The 14,619-nt window shown below is 41.0% G+C and overlaps 3 protein-coding genes and 1 long non-coding RNA gene across 4 annotated transcripts in view; 1 reads left to right on the top strand and 3 right to left on the bottom strand.

The window, feature by feature from the left end:
• LOC121886186 (NACHT, LRR and PYD domains-containing protein 12-like) overlaps positions 1-14,619 on the bottom strand; it is a 281,314-nt gene that overhangs the window by 213,629 nt on the left and 53,066 nt on the right. The window lies entirely within an intron of this gene.
• Positions 201-11,653, bottom strand: LOC121885454. The gene is made up of 2 exons (XM_042394942.1): positions 10,029-11,653; positions 201-2,771 (listed from the first exon to the last, which is right to left on the bottom strand). Exon 2 carries the CDS (start codon positions 2,637-2,639, stop codon positions 1,839-1,841), a length of 801 nt encoding a protein of 266 aa, XP_042250876.1. The 5' UTR covers positions 2,640-2,771; positions 10,029-11,653; the 3' UTR covers positions 201-1,838.
• On the top strand, positions 5,301-8,796 carry LOC121885468. Its single transcript, XR_006092557.1, has 5 exons — positions 5,301-5,626; positions 6,014-6,048; positions 6,422-6,561; positions 6,647-6,691; positions 8,580-8,796. It is a non-coding gene; the product is annotated as an uncharacterized LOC121885468 (long non-coding RNA).
• The window catches only part of slc25a46 (solute carrier family 25 member 46), an 8,229-nt gene continuing 5,474 nt past the window's right edge, over positions 11,865-14,619 (bottom strand). Inside the window, exons 7-8 of the mRNA XM_042394924.1 lie at positions 13,161-13,218; positions 11,865-12,941 (exon numbers count right to left, since the gene is read on the bottom strand). Of these exons, the coding sequence (XP_042250858.1) occupies positions 12,345-12,941; positions 13,161-13,218 (655 nt within the window). The 3' untranslated portion in view covers positions 11,865-12,344. The remainder of the gene's footprint in view (positions 12,942-13,160; positions 13,219-14,619) is intronic.

The following is a 14,619-nucleotide window of genomic DNA, read 5'->3' on the forward strand; positions in this document are numbered from 1 at the left end:
CTCTGCTGCCTTCTGTTTGTTAATGACCAGCCAGCTTTGTCTATAAGATGCTTTAACTTCTGTAAGTGATGAGTGAGAATTTATTTATTCTAATATTTATTTATTTGTATAGAAACTTGCATACAAGGAACAGCTCAGAGTGTTTTGCATGAAAATAGACATAAAATGTTAAAACATAAATGTAATAATATGGAAAATAAAAACCACTTGATAATAATAATAAAAAGTAAAGTAAGTAAAATACAACATTTTAAAAGCAGCAGCAGTGCAGAAAGAAGTTCTATCAGGAAAGTTTTCTGTTTATTTATGGAGCTGCTTCTCTGATATCTATCAGCAGTCTGTTTAGTTTTGGGTTATATGGAGGAATAACACGACACCTGCAGATTAATAAGATGCACTGGTAAAATTATAGAGGCACCACCTCCGTCCATTCATTAATTATTAATAATTAGGAGGAAGAATAATTAAATGAATTATATGTGAAAGTCATGATTACAGTGATCTCCATCTGTGATATAAAGGAACAAATACAACGACTTTAACTACCGAGGAACAGGGATGACTGGGAACCAGTAAGCATATACACACACACACATATATATATATATACTGTACATATATACAACTAAAATAAATGAATGTTATCAAAAACGAGTCAAAAACACAGTGAGGGGCCAAGACTCTAACTAGAGCCAATAAAATGTGATTTTGAAGAGTTGTTGTATCGACTCTGAGACAGAAGCGAGGTGGATGTTTCCCTTCTGAGTCTCAGTCTCGGTGCGTTCACTGTCAGGCTGCACAGTCGGACACATGGAGCTCTAAACTAATCACAAGAGTCTTTAAAAAGTTTAACTACGATAAGAATAACAGATTAAAATAACAGATTATTCAACAGTCAGACGGTTTGAAGCATCTTTGCTGTCTTTTGTTTTTTAGTTGAGTCTCTTTCTGGAGTTTTCAGCTCTCAGTCATAAAAAACAACAACAAAGCCTGAAAAGCACAGAAGAAGAAGAAGAAGAAGAAGAAGAAGAAGAAGAAGAAGAAGCTTCTTAGAGTCTAGCAGGTGTTTTTGGAGGAAGAGGATCCTTTGATGATCTTTTGAGGGACCTCATTGATTATTGATTAATTCCTTTGTGTGGACAGTAAACTGGTTTCCAACTTTATCTGCAAATTAAACATTCACTCATTCTGTCGTCAATGTCGTCAACACATCACGAAACACTGAGAACATTTAGAGACTGCATTATTGATTAACCACATAAAATACAGAATAAAATCAATAATCCTGTATTTGCTAATCTGTAATTAAATCTATTAAGGAAACATTATCATAGTAATCAAACTTCAGCTAAATCAAACACTCACACTGTTTAATATCAAATAAATCAAATGCAATAATATGTGAAGCAGAGATTGAATTTCCATCATATCAAACTAATGAATGGTTGTAAAACACAGTAACATTAAACACTGGTTTGATAAATCCACAAACATATTTTACAAATTTTTACAGTTTCTGATCAATTCAGACGACAGAAAGATGCAGCTTCCCTCAAAAATCACGACTGCAGAGATAAAAGCAGCAGAAGAAGAAGAAGAAGGATGATTCATCATCCATCCTTTACTGGTTCTAGTCTTTACTGGTTCTAGTCTTTACTGGTTCTAGTCTTAACTTGTTCTAGTCTTTACTGGTTTTAGTCTTTACTGGTTCTAGTCTTTACTGGTTCTAGTCTTTACTGGTTCTAGTCTTTACTGGTTTTTAGTCTTTACTCTTGAAAATGTTAAAATACCAACTGTTCATCATCACAGTCTTTGTGTTTCTTCATCCTGCAGCTTGTTTATTTCTTCTCTTTACTTTCTGTGAAGTTTCTGAGTTCGTTCTTCATCTTATCAAACTCATCAACGACCTTCTGACACTGATCAGCTGACTGGAGGATGGAGTCTCTCAACTTTTTATCCTCTTCAGGAGTCGCAGTGACTCTGATGACTCTTACAAGGAGCGTTACCAGGTTACCTATTATACCCATCCCCTCTAGAACTGTAACCAACATGTCTTTACTCTTCTCTTTCAGTTTAGACACCCGTCTAAGAATCATGTGAAACTCTTCCATGTCTGACAGAGTGTCGTCAGTCAGAGCTTCAGTTGATCTTTGCTCCAACTTTTCACACGTCGTCTTGATTTCCTGCAGCTTGTTCTTCAGCGGTTCAACAATCTCCATGAATTCTTTTCCCAGTTTTTCTACTTTCTCTGCACTTCCTTTCTCTGTCATTATTTTTGATATGTTTGCACCAACTACAGTAGCTGCTCCTCCAACAGCTCCTGCTCCTGTTGCTACTGCTGCTACTGCTAAACTCGCCCCTCCAGTGAGCGGAGCTGCTAGAAGGGCCAAGAGTCCAACTCCAACACCGACTCCTCCACCAACAGTTCCAGCTGTTCTGGCTCCATCTGTTGTCTCCTGGTTCTTTCTTACTTCAGCAGCGATCTTCTGGAACCTTCTTACAATGTCTCTCATCTTTGGTTCATCGTTATCAAACAGTCTTATGAATGAAGCAGCATGTTCAGTAAGTTTGTTCATTAATTCTGACAAATCTGGCGGCATTTCTTTACTCAGTCTTCTTCTTTTTGTACTTGAGGCCATTTTCAGGAGGTTTCTCCAAACTGAGCGTCTGTTGAACGAGTTGAGCTTTTGGCTTTGATTGTAAATGAAACTTCAGTCAGAAAGTTTTCCAGCTGCAGGAGTTTAACAGTCTGCTGATGTTCAGGACAGATTCTGTGTGGAGAGAAAGAAAACACCATCAGAAGATCAAGTAGAATTATTATCACCTTCCTGACAACGTCAACAACACCTGAGAATGTAGAACTGATGGCAGAGCTGTTGTGTTGGGTTGCATCAGACCACACAGGTGTTCCTAATAAAGAGCTCCAGTCATTGTAAATTGAGTCTGGAGGGTTGAGAGGTCAAAGGTCACGTTAGAAAAAGCCTCCTCGGTCCTGATGAGACTATATCAGAGTTGAGACTAACGTTAGCAGCTCTGGAAGGTTTACTGAGATCAGCTGCTCGTCATCTTAAAATGAAACATGTTTCAAATACAAACAGTTGAGCTTCAGTCTGATAATTCAACAGTTTTTACATATGAAGCATCTGATTGGTTTGGGATTGGGACTTCCTGTCCCAGATAGCAAAATTGCTGTGGCCCATATCAGATCCGGCCCACAAGCCCGGTTTGCTTGTGGCCCGGATCTGGCAAACAGGAGCGGACCGCCCAAGTGCCATCATTTCATGCGGTATGTGGGCCGGATATGGACACAGCAATTTTGCTATCTGGGCTGTGTCGTATATTTGCTAGAACTGGCCCAGATATGTTCAAGATATTTCAGACTCACATTCAGATAAGCCAGTACCAATTGTGCCACATCTTTACCTAAAGTGGCCCCATAATGTTCAGCAATATTTGGGCCATATTTACTATTTCAAAGGTGGGCACATTAGGCTCACACTATGACAGCCAGTGCTGACTGTGCCATACAACTGCCAGAAGTGGGCCAAATCTGTTGTTTAGTATTTAGGCCATATTTGCCTTATCATATGTCGGCCACTTTAGGTTCACATCAAGTCAAGCCAGTGCTCACTGCACCGTATCTTTGTCAGAACTGGCCTCAGTATGCTTTAAGATAACCGGGCCACATTTGCTGCACCATATGTGGGCCACTTTTGGTTTACACCCACATCAACTATTGTCGACTGGGCCAGATCTTTGCCAAAGGTGGCCCACATTTGTTTTGATATATTTGGGCCATATTTGTTATTTTACATGGGTTAGAAGAAGGCCAGCAGTGCCGTATGATTGCCTGAAGTGGCCCACTGCCGTATGCTATCTGGGGTTGGATGGAGAGAGTTTTAATGTGAGCAGTGAGGCTCCATGGACGCTGATGTCTGACTGTTGGTTCAGACTGAAATAACAACAACTACCTATCTATCTCTATCAACTAACTGGTTCTAGTCTTTACTGGTTTTATTCTTTACTGGTTTAATTCTTTACTGGTTCTAGTCTTTACTGGTTCTAGTCTTTACTGGTTTTATTCTTTACTGGTTTTATTCTTTACTGGTTCTAGTCTTTACTGGTTTTTAGTCTTTACTGGTCTTTAGTCTTTACTGGTTTTAGTCTTTACTGGTTTAATTCTTTACTGGTTTAATTCTTTACTGGTTCTAGTCTTTACTGGTTTTTAGTCTTTACTGGTTTTAGTCTTTACTGGTTTTATTCTTTACTGGTTTAATTCTTTACTGGTTCTAGTCTTTACTGGTTTTATTCTTTACTGGTTTTATTCTTTACTGGTTCTAGTCTTTACTGGTTTTATTCTTTACTGGTTTAATTCTTTACTGGTTCTAGTCTTTACTGGTTTTAGTCTTTACTGGTTTTAGTCTTTACTAGACAAAACACCAGTGTATGTGGACGATGCACATTTATCTTTAAAAAAGATAAACGGGAAAAGTGTCAATAAGTTAACACAATAAAGTTTTATTCAGCGTCGTCCATTAATTGATCATTTATCAGACTTACATTAGCTTAATGATGATAAAGTGGAATCTGACTGTGTATCAGGCTGCAGCTGCATTTTAAATATATTTGTTCAGTTTTAATCTGACGGACGAAACACAGGAAGCAGCGACTGAAGGTGAAAATATAGTTAAAGATTTAAAACATAAATAGATGAAAGACACAGACGTGACTGTAGCTCACAGTCTGATCAGTAATAATGAGTTTGGTGTTTTGTATCTCAGCTCAACAACATTCAGTGACTTTATTTCAGCTGCTTCAACAAATGTAGTAAATTTAAATATTGTCAGTGAAATGCTGTTAAAACACGTTCAGATTATGCTCCTATTTAAAAAACTCACTTTCAAACTACATTCTGCAGCTGCACCGCGATCCTGCTCAGAAATATCAACATATAATCTACAATATTACAGGAATGATGTTCCATCAGTGGACCAAATTATTCATTGATCCTTCGAGTCTAAAGCTTCATACTGATTGTTTAAATCTAAACTGAGATGAAACATTATGTGCAGTAAAGATTAGAGGTCAGCAGCTGCTCTAACAAACTGACAGCTGACTGATGCACATAAAAGCAGCAACTTTAGATTCTGACAGACAGTAAAGCTCCACTAATGAACGAGGACATGAAACTCTGTAAGAGGAGACGGAGAGAAACTCAGTTTGTTGAAGAAAAGCTGCCAGCGAGCAGGTTAGTTACCATGGTAACTCTCCCTCATCTCAGGGTGAACAAACTCAGAGTTTTCATTAAACCAGTTTTCTGAAACAGAGCCCCCAGATAGCAACTGACTCTGGACCGGATCCGCCTCAAAACCGGCAGATCCGTGTTACAGTCTCACCGGTTTTACGTCCCCGTGCCAGATACGGACCGCATACAGGCTGACGAGTGGGTGTGTCAGTTAGACTCGCAATCAGTCAGCAGAGTCAAAGTAGTTATGGGCCAGAACCGTGGAAATGAGCGCGCAATTTTTTCCCTTTTTCCTTTTCTTCAGTCGTATAAGACCGGACCAAGGAGAAGCAGGAGACCGTTGGCGGCTTTTCTTCCAGCCCTGGAAAATTATTTATAACGGTAAGGCAAATAATGTTGTGGCAAAACAGTATTTAAAGTGGTTTTATGCTTCTTAACATAATTTCAGAAGGTTTTGACTTCCCATTTAAGCTTGCTAATAATATTATATTGGCAACGGCTAGCTTTTTAGCCGGGCTAGCTTACTTAACTAGCTAAGTTAGTTAGAATTAATAATGAATAAACAACTCTGTGTTTGTTATTAGTGATGTTACAACCAATGTTGCCCACAACTTGTTTTTCATCCGCATCTTACTATCTGTTGACGTTACGTTAGCTGCTCATAGGAATGTAGCCAGTAGCATATAGGCTAACGGCTAACCTTAAGGCTAACTGCTAACATTAGTTTGAAACAGCATCATTTGACAGCACAACCGGTCTCTATTTCAGGTTCAGGTTCCCCCAGAGTGCCGCGGATCAGTAGGGTAAGTTTTTTTTGTTTTGTTTGTTTTCCTGCTTTGAATTCCCCATCATTACAGTAATTTTCAAATCCAGGCTATAAGTTAGTTAAAGTTTTGCAGTCTTATTGGATAAGTAACGTAAAGAAGTTAAAAATTTCATCTTAAGTTAACTGTAATTCATTGTCTGATCGCTGTGTAATAAGTTGTGTAATGCGCTGCAATATGTATTACCATTGAAAAGCATATTGTATTTGGTTGTTCATTTAGTTTTTGTGACTAGCTAAGAGAGAGGTTCACTCACCTCTGTACTTGTAACGTTAGTCGGTTTGAGAATGGAGAATTTCGGTCGCTGACAGCTTATCTGTCTTACAATGTGATGGACATTCTCTCTCAACAGGGGCTGTAAGGAAGAACCAAGCTGCTAGCAGTGGTCCGGACAGTGAGATCGACTCATACGATATCAGATGGTTTAACTTGGCATCTGACCGGGGAGGTGGCCGCAAATACCGTGCCAAGGCTAAAGAGGCATTAACCACGGTAAATTTCAGATAAAGCATTGTGTTAGTCTTTTGCAGCAGCACTTATGTTTTGTGTTTTAAACTTCACAATTGGTTGTTTATAGGCATCACAACATTCCACCGAGCAGCAGTGGCTGACTTCATAAAAGGTACTGTATATTTTACATATATTTTGCATTCATGATTACTGTGGCGATACTGAGTGTCAGTGGTTTTCTTTTTAGCACCGTTAACATACAAACATTTTAAGTAGTGACAGTACACATATACAGTACAGACCAAAAGTTTGGACACACCTTCTCATTCAAAGAGTTTTCTTTATTTTCATGACTATGAAAATTGTAGATTCACACTGAAGGCATCAAAACTATGAATTAACACATGTGGAATTATATACTTAACAAAAAAGTGTGAAACAACTGAAAATATGTCTTATATTCTAGTTTCTTCAAAGTAGCCACCTTTTGCTTTGATTACTGCTTCGCACACTCTTGGCATTCTCTTGATGAGCTTCAAGAGGTAGTCACCTGAAATGGTCTTCCAACAGTCTTGAAGGAGTTCCCAGAGATGCTTAGCACTTGTTGGCCCTTTTGCCTTCACTCTGCGGTCCAGCTCACCCCAAACCATCTCGATTGGGTTCAGGTCCGGTGACTGTGGAGGCCAGGTCATCTGGCGCAGCACCCCATCACTCTCCTTCTTGGTCAAATAGCCCTTACACAGCCTGGAGGTGTGTTTGGGGTCATTGTCCTGTTGAAAAATAAATGATGGTCCAACTAAACGCAAACCGGATGGAATAGCATGCCGCTGCAAGATGCTGTGGTAGCCATGCTGGTTCAGTATGCCTTCAATTTGGAATAAATCCCCAACAGTGTCAGCAGCAAAGCACCCCCACACCATCACACCTCCTCCTCCATGCTTCACGGTGGGAACCAGGCATGTAGAGTCCATCCGTTCACCTTTTCTGCATCGCACAAAGACACGGTGGTTGGAACCAAAGATCTCAAATTTGGACTCATCAGACCAAAGCACAGATTTCCACTGGTTTAATGTCCATTCCTTGTGTTCTTTAGCCCAAACAAGTCTCTTCTGCTTGTTGCCTGTCCTTAGCAGTGGTTTCCTAGCAGCTATTCTACCATGAAGGCCTGATTCACACAGTCTCCTCTTAACAGTTGTTCTAGAGATGTGTCTGCTGCTAGAACTCTGTGTGGCATTGACCTGGTCTCTAATCTGAGCTGCTGTTAACCTGCGATGTCTGAGGCTGGTGACTCGGATGAACTTATCCTCCGCAGCAGAGGTGACTCTTGGTCTTCCTTTCCTGGGGCGGTCCTCATGTGAGCCAGTTTCTTTGTAGTGCTTGATGGTTTTTGCGACTGCACTTGGGGACACTTTCAAAGTTTTCCCAATTTTTCGGACTGACTGACCTTCAGTTCTTAAAGTAATGATGGCCACTCGTTTTTCTTTACTTAGCTGCTTTTTTCTTGCCATAATACAAATTCTAACAGTCTATTCAGTAGGACTATCAGCTGTGTATCCACCTCACTTCTGCACAACACAACTGATGGTCCCAACCCCATTTATAAGGCAAGAAATCCCACTTATTAAACCTGACAGAGCACACCTGTGAAGTGAAAACCATTTCAGGTGACTACCTCTTGAAGCTCATCAAGAGAATGCAGAGTGTGTGCAAAGCAGTAATCAGAGCAAAAGGTGGCTACTTTGAAGAAACTAGAATATAAGGCGTATTTTCAGTTGTTTTACACTTTTTTGTTAAGTACATATTTCCACATGTGTTAATTCATAGTTCTGATGCCTTCAGTGTGAATCTACAATGTCAATAGTCATGAAAAGAAAGGAAACTCATTGAATGAGAAGGTGTGTCCAAACTTTTGGTCTGTACTGTAGCCTTTTGTTTTTCCACCAGCACACACTTTATTTTTTGACAGTTTGCTAATTTGTATGCACACATTTTGGTTAACATTCTGTCATTTCTTGCTTGCTTTAAATTATGTTGTAACTTTTTGTTTTTCATGGATCCAGCAAAAGAAGTGGCATGAGGAAGTGGAAGTGACAGCAGGCAGTGGGAGAGGTCATATGGGTGGGGATATGTTTGGGATTCAGTTAAATTTTAAGTTTTGTTGGGTTTTTTTGTTTGTTTTTTGGGGGGGTAGGGGTCACAGTTAGTTTGGTTGTGAATAATGTTGGTATTGTTGTTGCTATTAAGGTTGTTAGTTAATTGTTATTCCTGCCAACCCGGTTGAGTTCATTAAGCTGTTTTACTTTTCTTTAGTGATCTTTGTATTTTGAATTTGAATTTTAAGATTAAATTAAATTGTAAATAAATAACAATGTTTTATGCTACACACCTGGTGTTCTTGAGCCTTACTGCTTGGTCCCTGACAATTACATTAGTTCTTCCCAGTGTGCTTTGGTTTGTCAAAGGTCAGTTTTTATACTTCTGTTACACTCTAAATTACGGGTTTAAAAGGACTTCGTCTCTTCTTCATATGCCATATGCTATTGTCATATGACATAATTACACTATTTTATATTTACTCAGTTTACACTCAACATGCACAGGTAAACCCAAGTGATGTAATGTCACGTTTCATACAGTTTTTTCTGGAGTTAATCCACCGTGAGTAGAGTACACTTCATTACAGATTTTGACTGATGAGTGTACAGTGAACGATCAACAAAGCAGCGTCTCCTGTCGTAACTTATGATTTCTGTTTTTTTTTTTTTTTTTTTTTTAAAACAACCAGTTATGATGATGCAACCATAGTTCTAGAAATTTATATCCAGAGATACTTTTTTTTAGTTTGAATTTAGTTATGGAAGAGATAAAGGTTAGCCCAGAACTAATTCAGATACAGCAAATATTTGAGCAAAATGGCTAGAAAGTGATCCGATCTGGAGCTGGCCGAGTACCGGCCCAGATAAGAAAGGACGCCGGCCCGGGTCCGTTTTACAGATCTGGCCCAGAACTTATGGAAGCTCTGGGCCGGATCCAGTACAGAACTGAACCGGATCTGGCCCACCCTCGGACAAATGACTACAAAATAATCTCATCCGTTCTGGAGCTGGCACGGTGCCGGCCCAAGCAGCAGGAAACCAGGACGTCCACTAGAGGGCAGCGTTGTACTGTGTTCATATAAAAACCCTCCTGCTCTGTTTCACATGTTGAATCCAACACGCTTCATACATGCATCAGGTCTGATATCACCAACTGTACCAACTGTTGGCTCCACAGAACTGAACCGGATCTGGCCCACCCTCGGACAAATGACTACAAAATAATCTCATCCGTTCTGGAGCTGGCCCGGTGCCGGCCCAAAAGCGAAAAAACGGATCCGCACCGTTATTGGCCTGTTGTGCCAAAGGACACCGGCCCGGGTCCGTTTTACAGATCTGGCCCACAACTTATGGAGGCTCTGGGCCGGATCTGGGCCATATCATTTTTGCTATCTGGGCCGCGGTTGTTCTTACCTGCTGGTTGGAGAAGCTGCGTGAAGCTGAGCTCAGTCTGTCTGATCAGCTTCACTTTCACTTCTGTTTCTCTGAAATCACATGATCAGACAAACCCGCCAAAAAGAACAGCTGCTGCAGAGACTCTAACTGAAGGTTTCTGTTACTTCTTGTCAATGATGAAGCTTCTTTGTCAAACAGAGATAGGGGGGGGGGGGACGTTAGTCGGTTTCTGCTGCAACTTGATTGAGGAACACAGGCTACTGTGGGCCGGAGCCAACACCCAGATAACAGAAGAGCTGCCCCCCCCCTCCACACTGAAGGCCAGTAACACTGTGCCCACTGGATTATCTGTCATGTGTGGCAGCATTTGATAACATTCACCATCAGGAGATTTCTAGTAACAGTCACAGCTGATCAATGATCTGTGCTTACATGTATAAACTTATAACTAATATTATATGACTAATATACTAATAATCCATTCAGTATGAATGTGGAAAGATTCTCTTTATAAAACAGTCCAGATGTGGTTTCAACATGTCTCCTCTATAATAATTACAGTAAGTTTCTCTCCCAAATGATCAATATACTGTTTGAACTCTTGGTCATTTACAGTCGAGCTTCTTGTATTTAACTGAAGTAGAATGAACAGCATGAAGAGGATCCAGCCATGTCTGACACTATCTTCATCAGTCTCATTCCTCGATCCATCAATATGTCCCTTAGATGAGGAAACTGAGTCTCACTAATCATGCAATCAATACCCATAATCATCACCTGTCATTCCTCCGATATGATACAGTAAGTTTAATAATTGATCATGTATCAGTTAGTTTACTGTCTGGAGCAGCAGGAAACCAGGACGTCCACTAGAGGGCAGCGTTGTACTGTGTTCATATAAAAACCCTCCTGCTCTGTTTCACATGTTGAATCCAACACGCTTCATACATGCATCAGGTCTGATATCACCAACTGTACCAACTGTTGGCTCCACATGTTTAACTGCTGATCGATTGATGATAGATAATAGATAGATAGATAGATGATTGATCTGATTATTATTTCTGGACTCATTTACAGCCAAGTTTCTTATTTCAGAAGAAAAAACTTTATTTTTTACATCACGAGTGCAAAGTTTCAACATGTGACATTTACAACAAACAGCAACATACGAACAGGAAGTGCAGACTCAGCTATTTCTGCTGAAATCAATTAAAAAAGCTTTAATTACTTTCATCTGTCACTTTAACTGAATCATTCGTTTGATTTTAAATATTGATTTGAATATCTATTGATCACTTATAATTTCATCTAAATCTACAGTTTTTTTCTACATAAACTTTTTAAATTTTTACAACTTTATATAAATAAAAAGTGGATCAATATACAGACATGTGACTGCAAGCGACCAATCAGCTTCAACACAAGCAGGCTAATGACATCATGCTTTCATGCTGGAACAGGAAGTGACGACGCGTTTCCATGGCGACACAGGACCAGACAACATTTAGTTTAAAGGCAGGTGACATCAGGAAGTGACACAAAGTCGACACCTGTGGAGCTACGCTAGCAGTTTCCCTCTGCTTCCAGTCTTTATGCTAAGCTACGCTAGCAGTTTCCCTCTGCTTCCAGTCTTTATGCTAAGCTACGCTAGCAGTTTCCCTCTGCTTCCAGTCTTTGTGCTAAGCTACGCTAGCAGTTTCCTTCTGCTTCCAGTCTTTATGCTAAGCTACGCTAGCAGTTTCCTTCTACTTCCAGTCTTTATGCTAAGCTACGCTAGCAGTTTCCTTCTACTTCCAGTCTTTATGCTAAGCTACGCTAGCAGTTTCCTTCTACTTCCAGTCTTTATGCTAAGCTACGCTAGCAGTTTCCTTCTACTTCCAGTCTTTATGCTAAGCTACGCTAGCAGTTTCCTTCTGCTTCCAGTCTTCGTGGTAAGCTAGGCTAACACTAAAGCTACAGCTCCAGCTGGTTGCTAAGGGGTTGCTAGGTGGTCTAGTCACATGATCACTTCCTGATCAGCAGTTTATTGACCAAACTGACAAATGACTTCTTTGTGTTTCACAGTAATGAAGAAACTAAATTCCACTGCAGATTATTTTGTTTTATTTACAAATGAAAGCTTGTTTGTTGTATAATTTCATATTTTTTACACGTCGTGGTTTCGTTCAGTTCAGCGCGTCGTGTTGCTGATATTTTATTATTATTGATTATTTTTCTACAAACTGAATGGTTCAGTTTTTAAAACGTGGTTGCCATGGTGACAGTGATGCTCAGCTGGATGAAGGGGTGGATTAAATGATGAGGTGATGCTGCGTCTCCATGGCGACAGCTCTAACTGGCCTTGCCCTCCAGCAGCAGCAGCCTCAGCAGTGTCCTGGCAGCGGCGAGTAGCGCTCCATGCAGCGCATACTGCGTCGCCAGTGCTCCGAAGCCGCGGTAAAAACCCGCCCTGCCCTCTTTGCGGCGGATGGCGTGGAGGCAGTCGGCGAAGCCGTCGTACTGCGTGTTGACGGGCAGCACCAGTGGGCTGCCACCATTGCCCGTGGCGACGGCTCCGTCGGTGGCGTCGATGATGGTGCGCGTGCCCTGCAGGCTGAGGCGGTGCAGCGCCGTCTCCAGTGGGAACAGGATGACATCGGCCACCAGAGACCCCGCCCACGCTGCCGCCAGCTCGGGGAAGTATGCGTCGAGTGGGTTGGCCGGGTCATGGCGTTGCTTCTTGCCCCGCTGGTGCAGCCACAGCGCCGCCCGCTGGACGGAGGCCGAGATAGCGTAGCGCAGCACGGCGTGCAGCGCCGCAGGAAGCAGCAGGCAGCTGAGCGGCAGCAGGCGGCGGCTGTGAGGAGCGCCGACGCCCAGCAGCCGAGTCAGACCTTCCCGAACACAATCCAACAGACCCGCTGAGGAGTCGTCACGCACAATCTCACTCTGTGCAGCACAGGGGCATGATGGGAAATAAACACAGGAGGGCCATTTAGTCACTGCGCCGGAGCTTTCAGCTGAAACTCAACTGTCTGCTTTCAACTTTATTCTCAGATAAAAATCAATCCAACAATAAAATCAACTGAAAACGAGACATTTGATCAAAGTTTCAGTCTGATTGATAATAAACTGACCAACAATCAATAATCAATAGTCAGTAATCACCTGCACGGTCTCGATGAGGCTGGCGCAGTAAAACGGCAGAGCGACCACCGCTGTCAACCTGCAAGACACACAGATAAAACAGAGCAGGTACTGTGAACTACACCTGAACTACACCTAAACTACACCTGAACTACACCTGAACTACACCTGTTTTATACCTGAACTACACCTGAACTACACCTGTATTATACCTGAACTACACCTGTATTATACCTGAACTACACCTGAACTACACCTAAACTACACCTGAACTACACCTGTTTTATACCTGAACTACACCTGTTTTATACCTGAACTACACCTGTATTATACCTGAACTACACCTGTTTTATACCTGAACTACACCTGTTTTATACCTGAACTACACCTGTGTTATAACTGAACTACACCTGAACTACACCTGTATTATACCTGAACTACACCTGTATTATACCTGAACTACACCTGAACTACACCTAAACTACACCTGAACTACACCTGTATTATACCTGAACTACACCTGTTTTATACCTGAACTACACCTGTATTATACCTGAACTACACCTGTTTTATACCTGAACTACACCTGTTTTATACCTGAACTACACCTGTGTTATAACTGAACTACACCTGAACTACACCTGTATTATACCTGAACTACACCTGTTTTATACCTGAACTACACCTGTATTATACCTGAACTACACCTGTTTTATACCTGAACTACACCTGTATTATACCTGAACTACACCTGTTTTATACCTGAACTACACCTGTTTTATACCTGAACTACACCTGTGTTATAACTGAACTACACCTGAACTACACCTGTATTATACCTGAACTACACCTGTTTTATACCTGAACTACACCTGTATTATACCTGAACTACACCTGTATTATACCTAAACTACACCTGTATTATACCTGAACTACACCTGTATTATACCTTAACTACACCTGTATTATACCTGAACTACACCTGTTTTATACCTGAACTACACCTAAACTACACCTGTATTATACCTGAACTACACCTAAACTACACCTGTATTATACCTGAACTACACCTGTTTTATACCTGAACTACACCTGAACTACACCTAAACTACACCTGTATTATACCTGAACTACACCTAAACTACACCTGTATTATACCTGAACTACACCTGAACTACACCTAAACTACACCTGTATTATACCTGAACTACACCTGTTTTATACCTGAACTACACCTGAACTACACCTAAACTACACCTGTATTATACCTGAACTACACCTGTTTTATACCTGAACTACACCTGAACTACACCTAAACTACACCTGTATTATACCTGAACTACACCTGAACTACACCTGTTTTATACCTGAACTACACCTGTACTACACCTGTATTACACCTGTACTACACCTGTACTACACCTGTACTACACCTGTCCTGCTGCCTTGCTCTGCAGAAGAAGTGAATGTACTGAAGAGG

Source organism: Thunnus maccoyii, chromosome 19 (assembly GCF_910596095.1).
Source record: "Thunnus maccoyii chromosome 19, fThuMac1.1, whole genome shotgun sequence".
Taxonomy (NCBI): Eukaryota; Metazoa; Chordata; class Actinopteri; order Scombriformes; family Scombridae; genus Thunnus; species Thunnus maccoyii.

What these genes read in the sequence shown, in the direction of transcription:
- LOC121885454 (XM_042394942.1), bottom strand. Translation starts at nt 2,639, where the DNA reads ATGGCCTCAAGTACAAAAAGAAGAAGACTGAGTAAAGAAATGCCGCCA.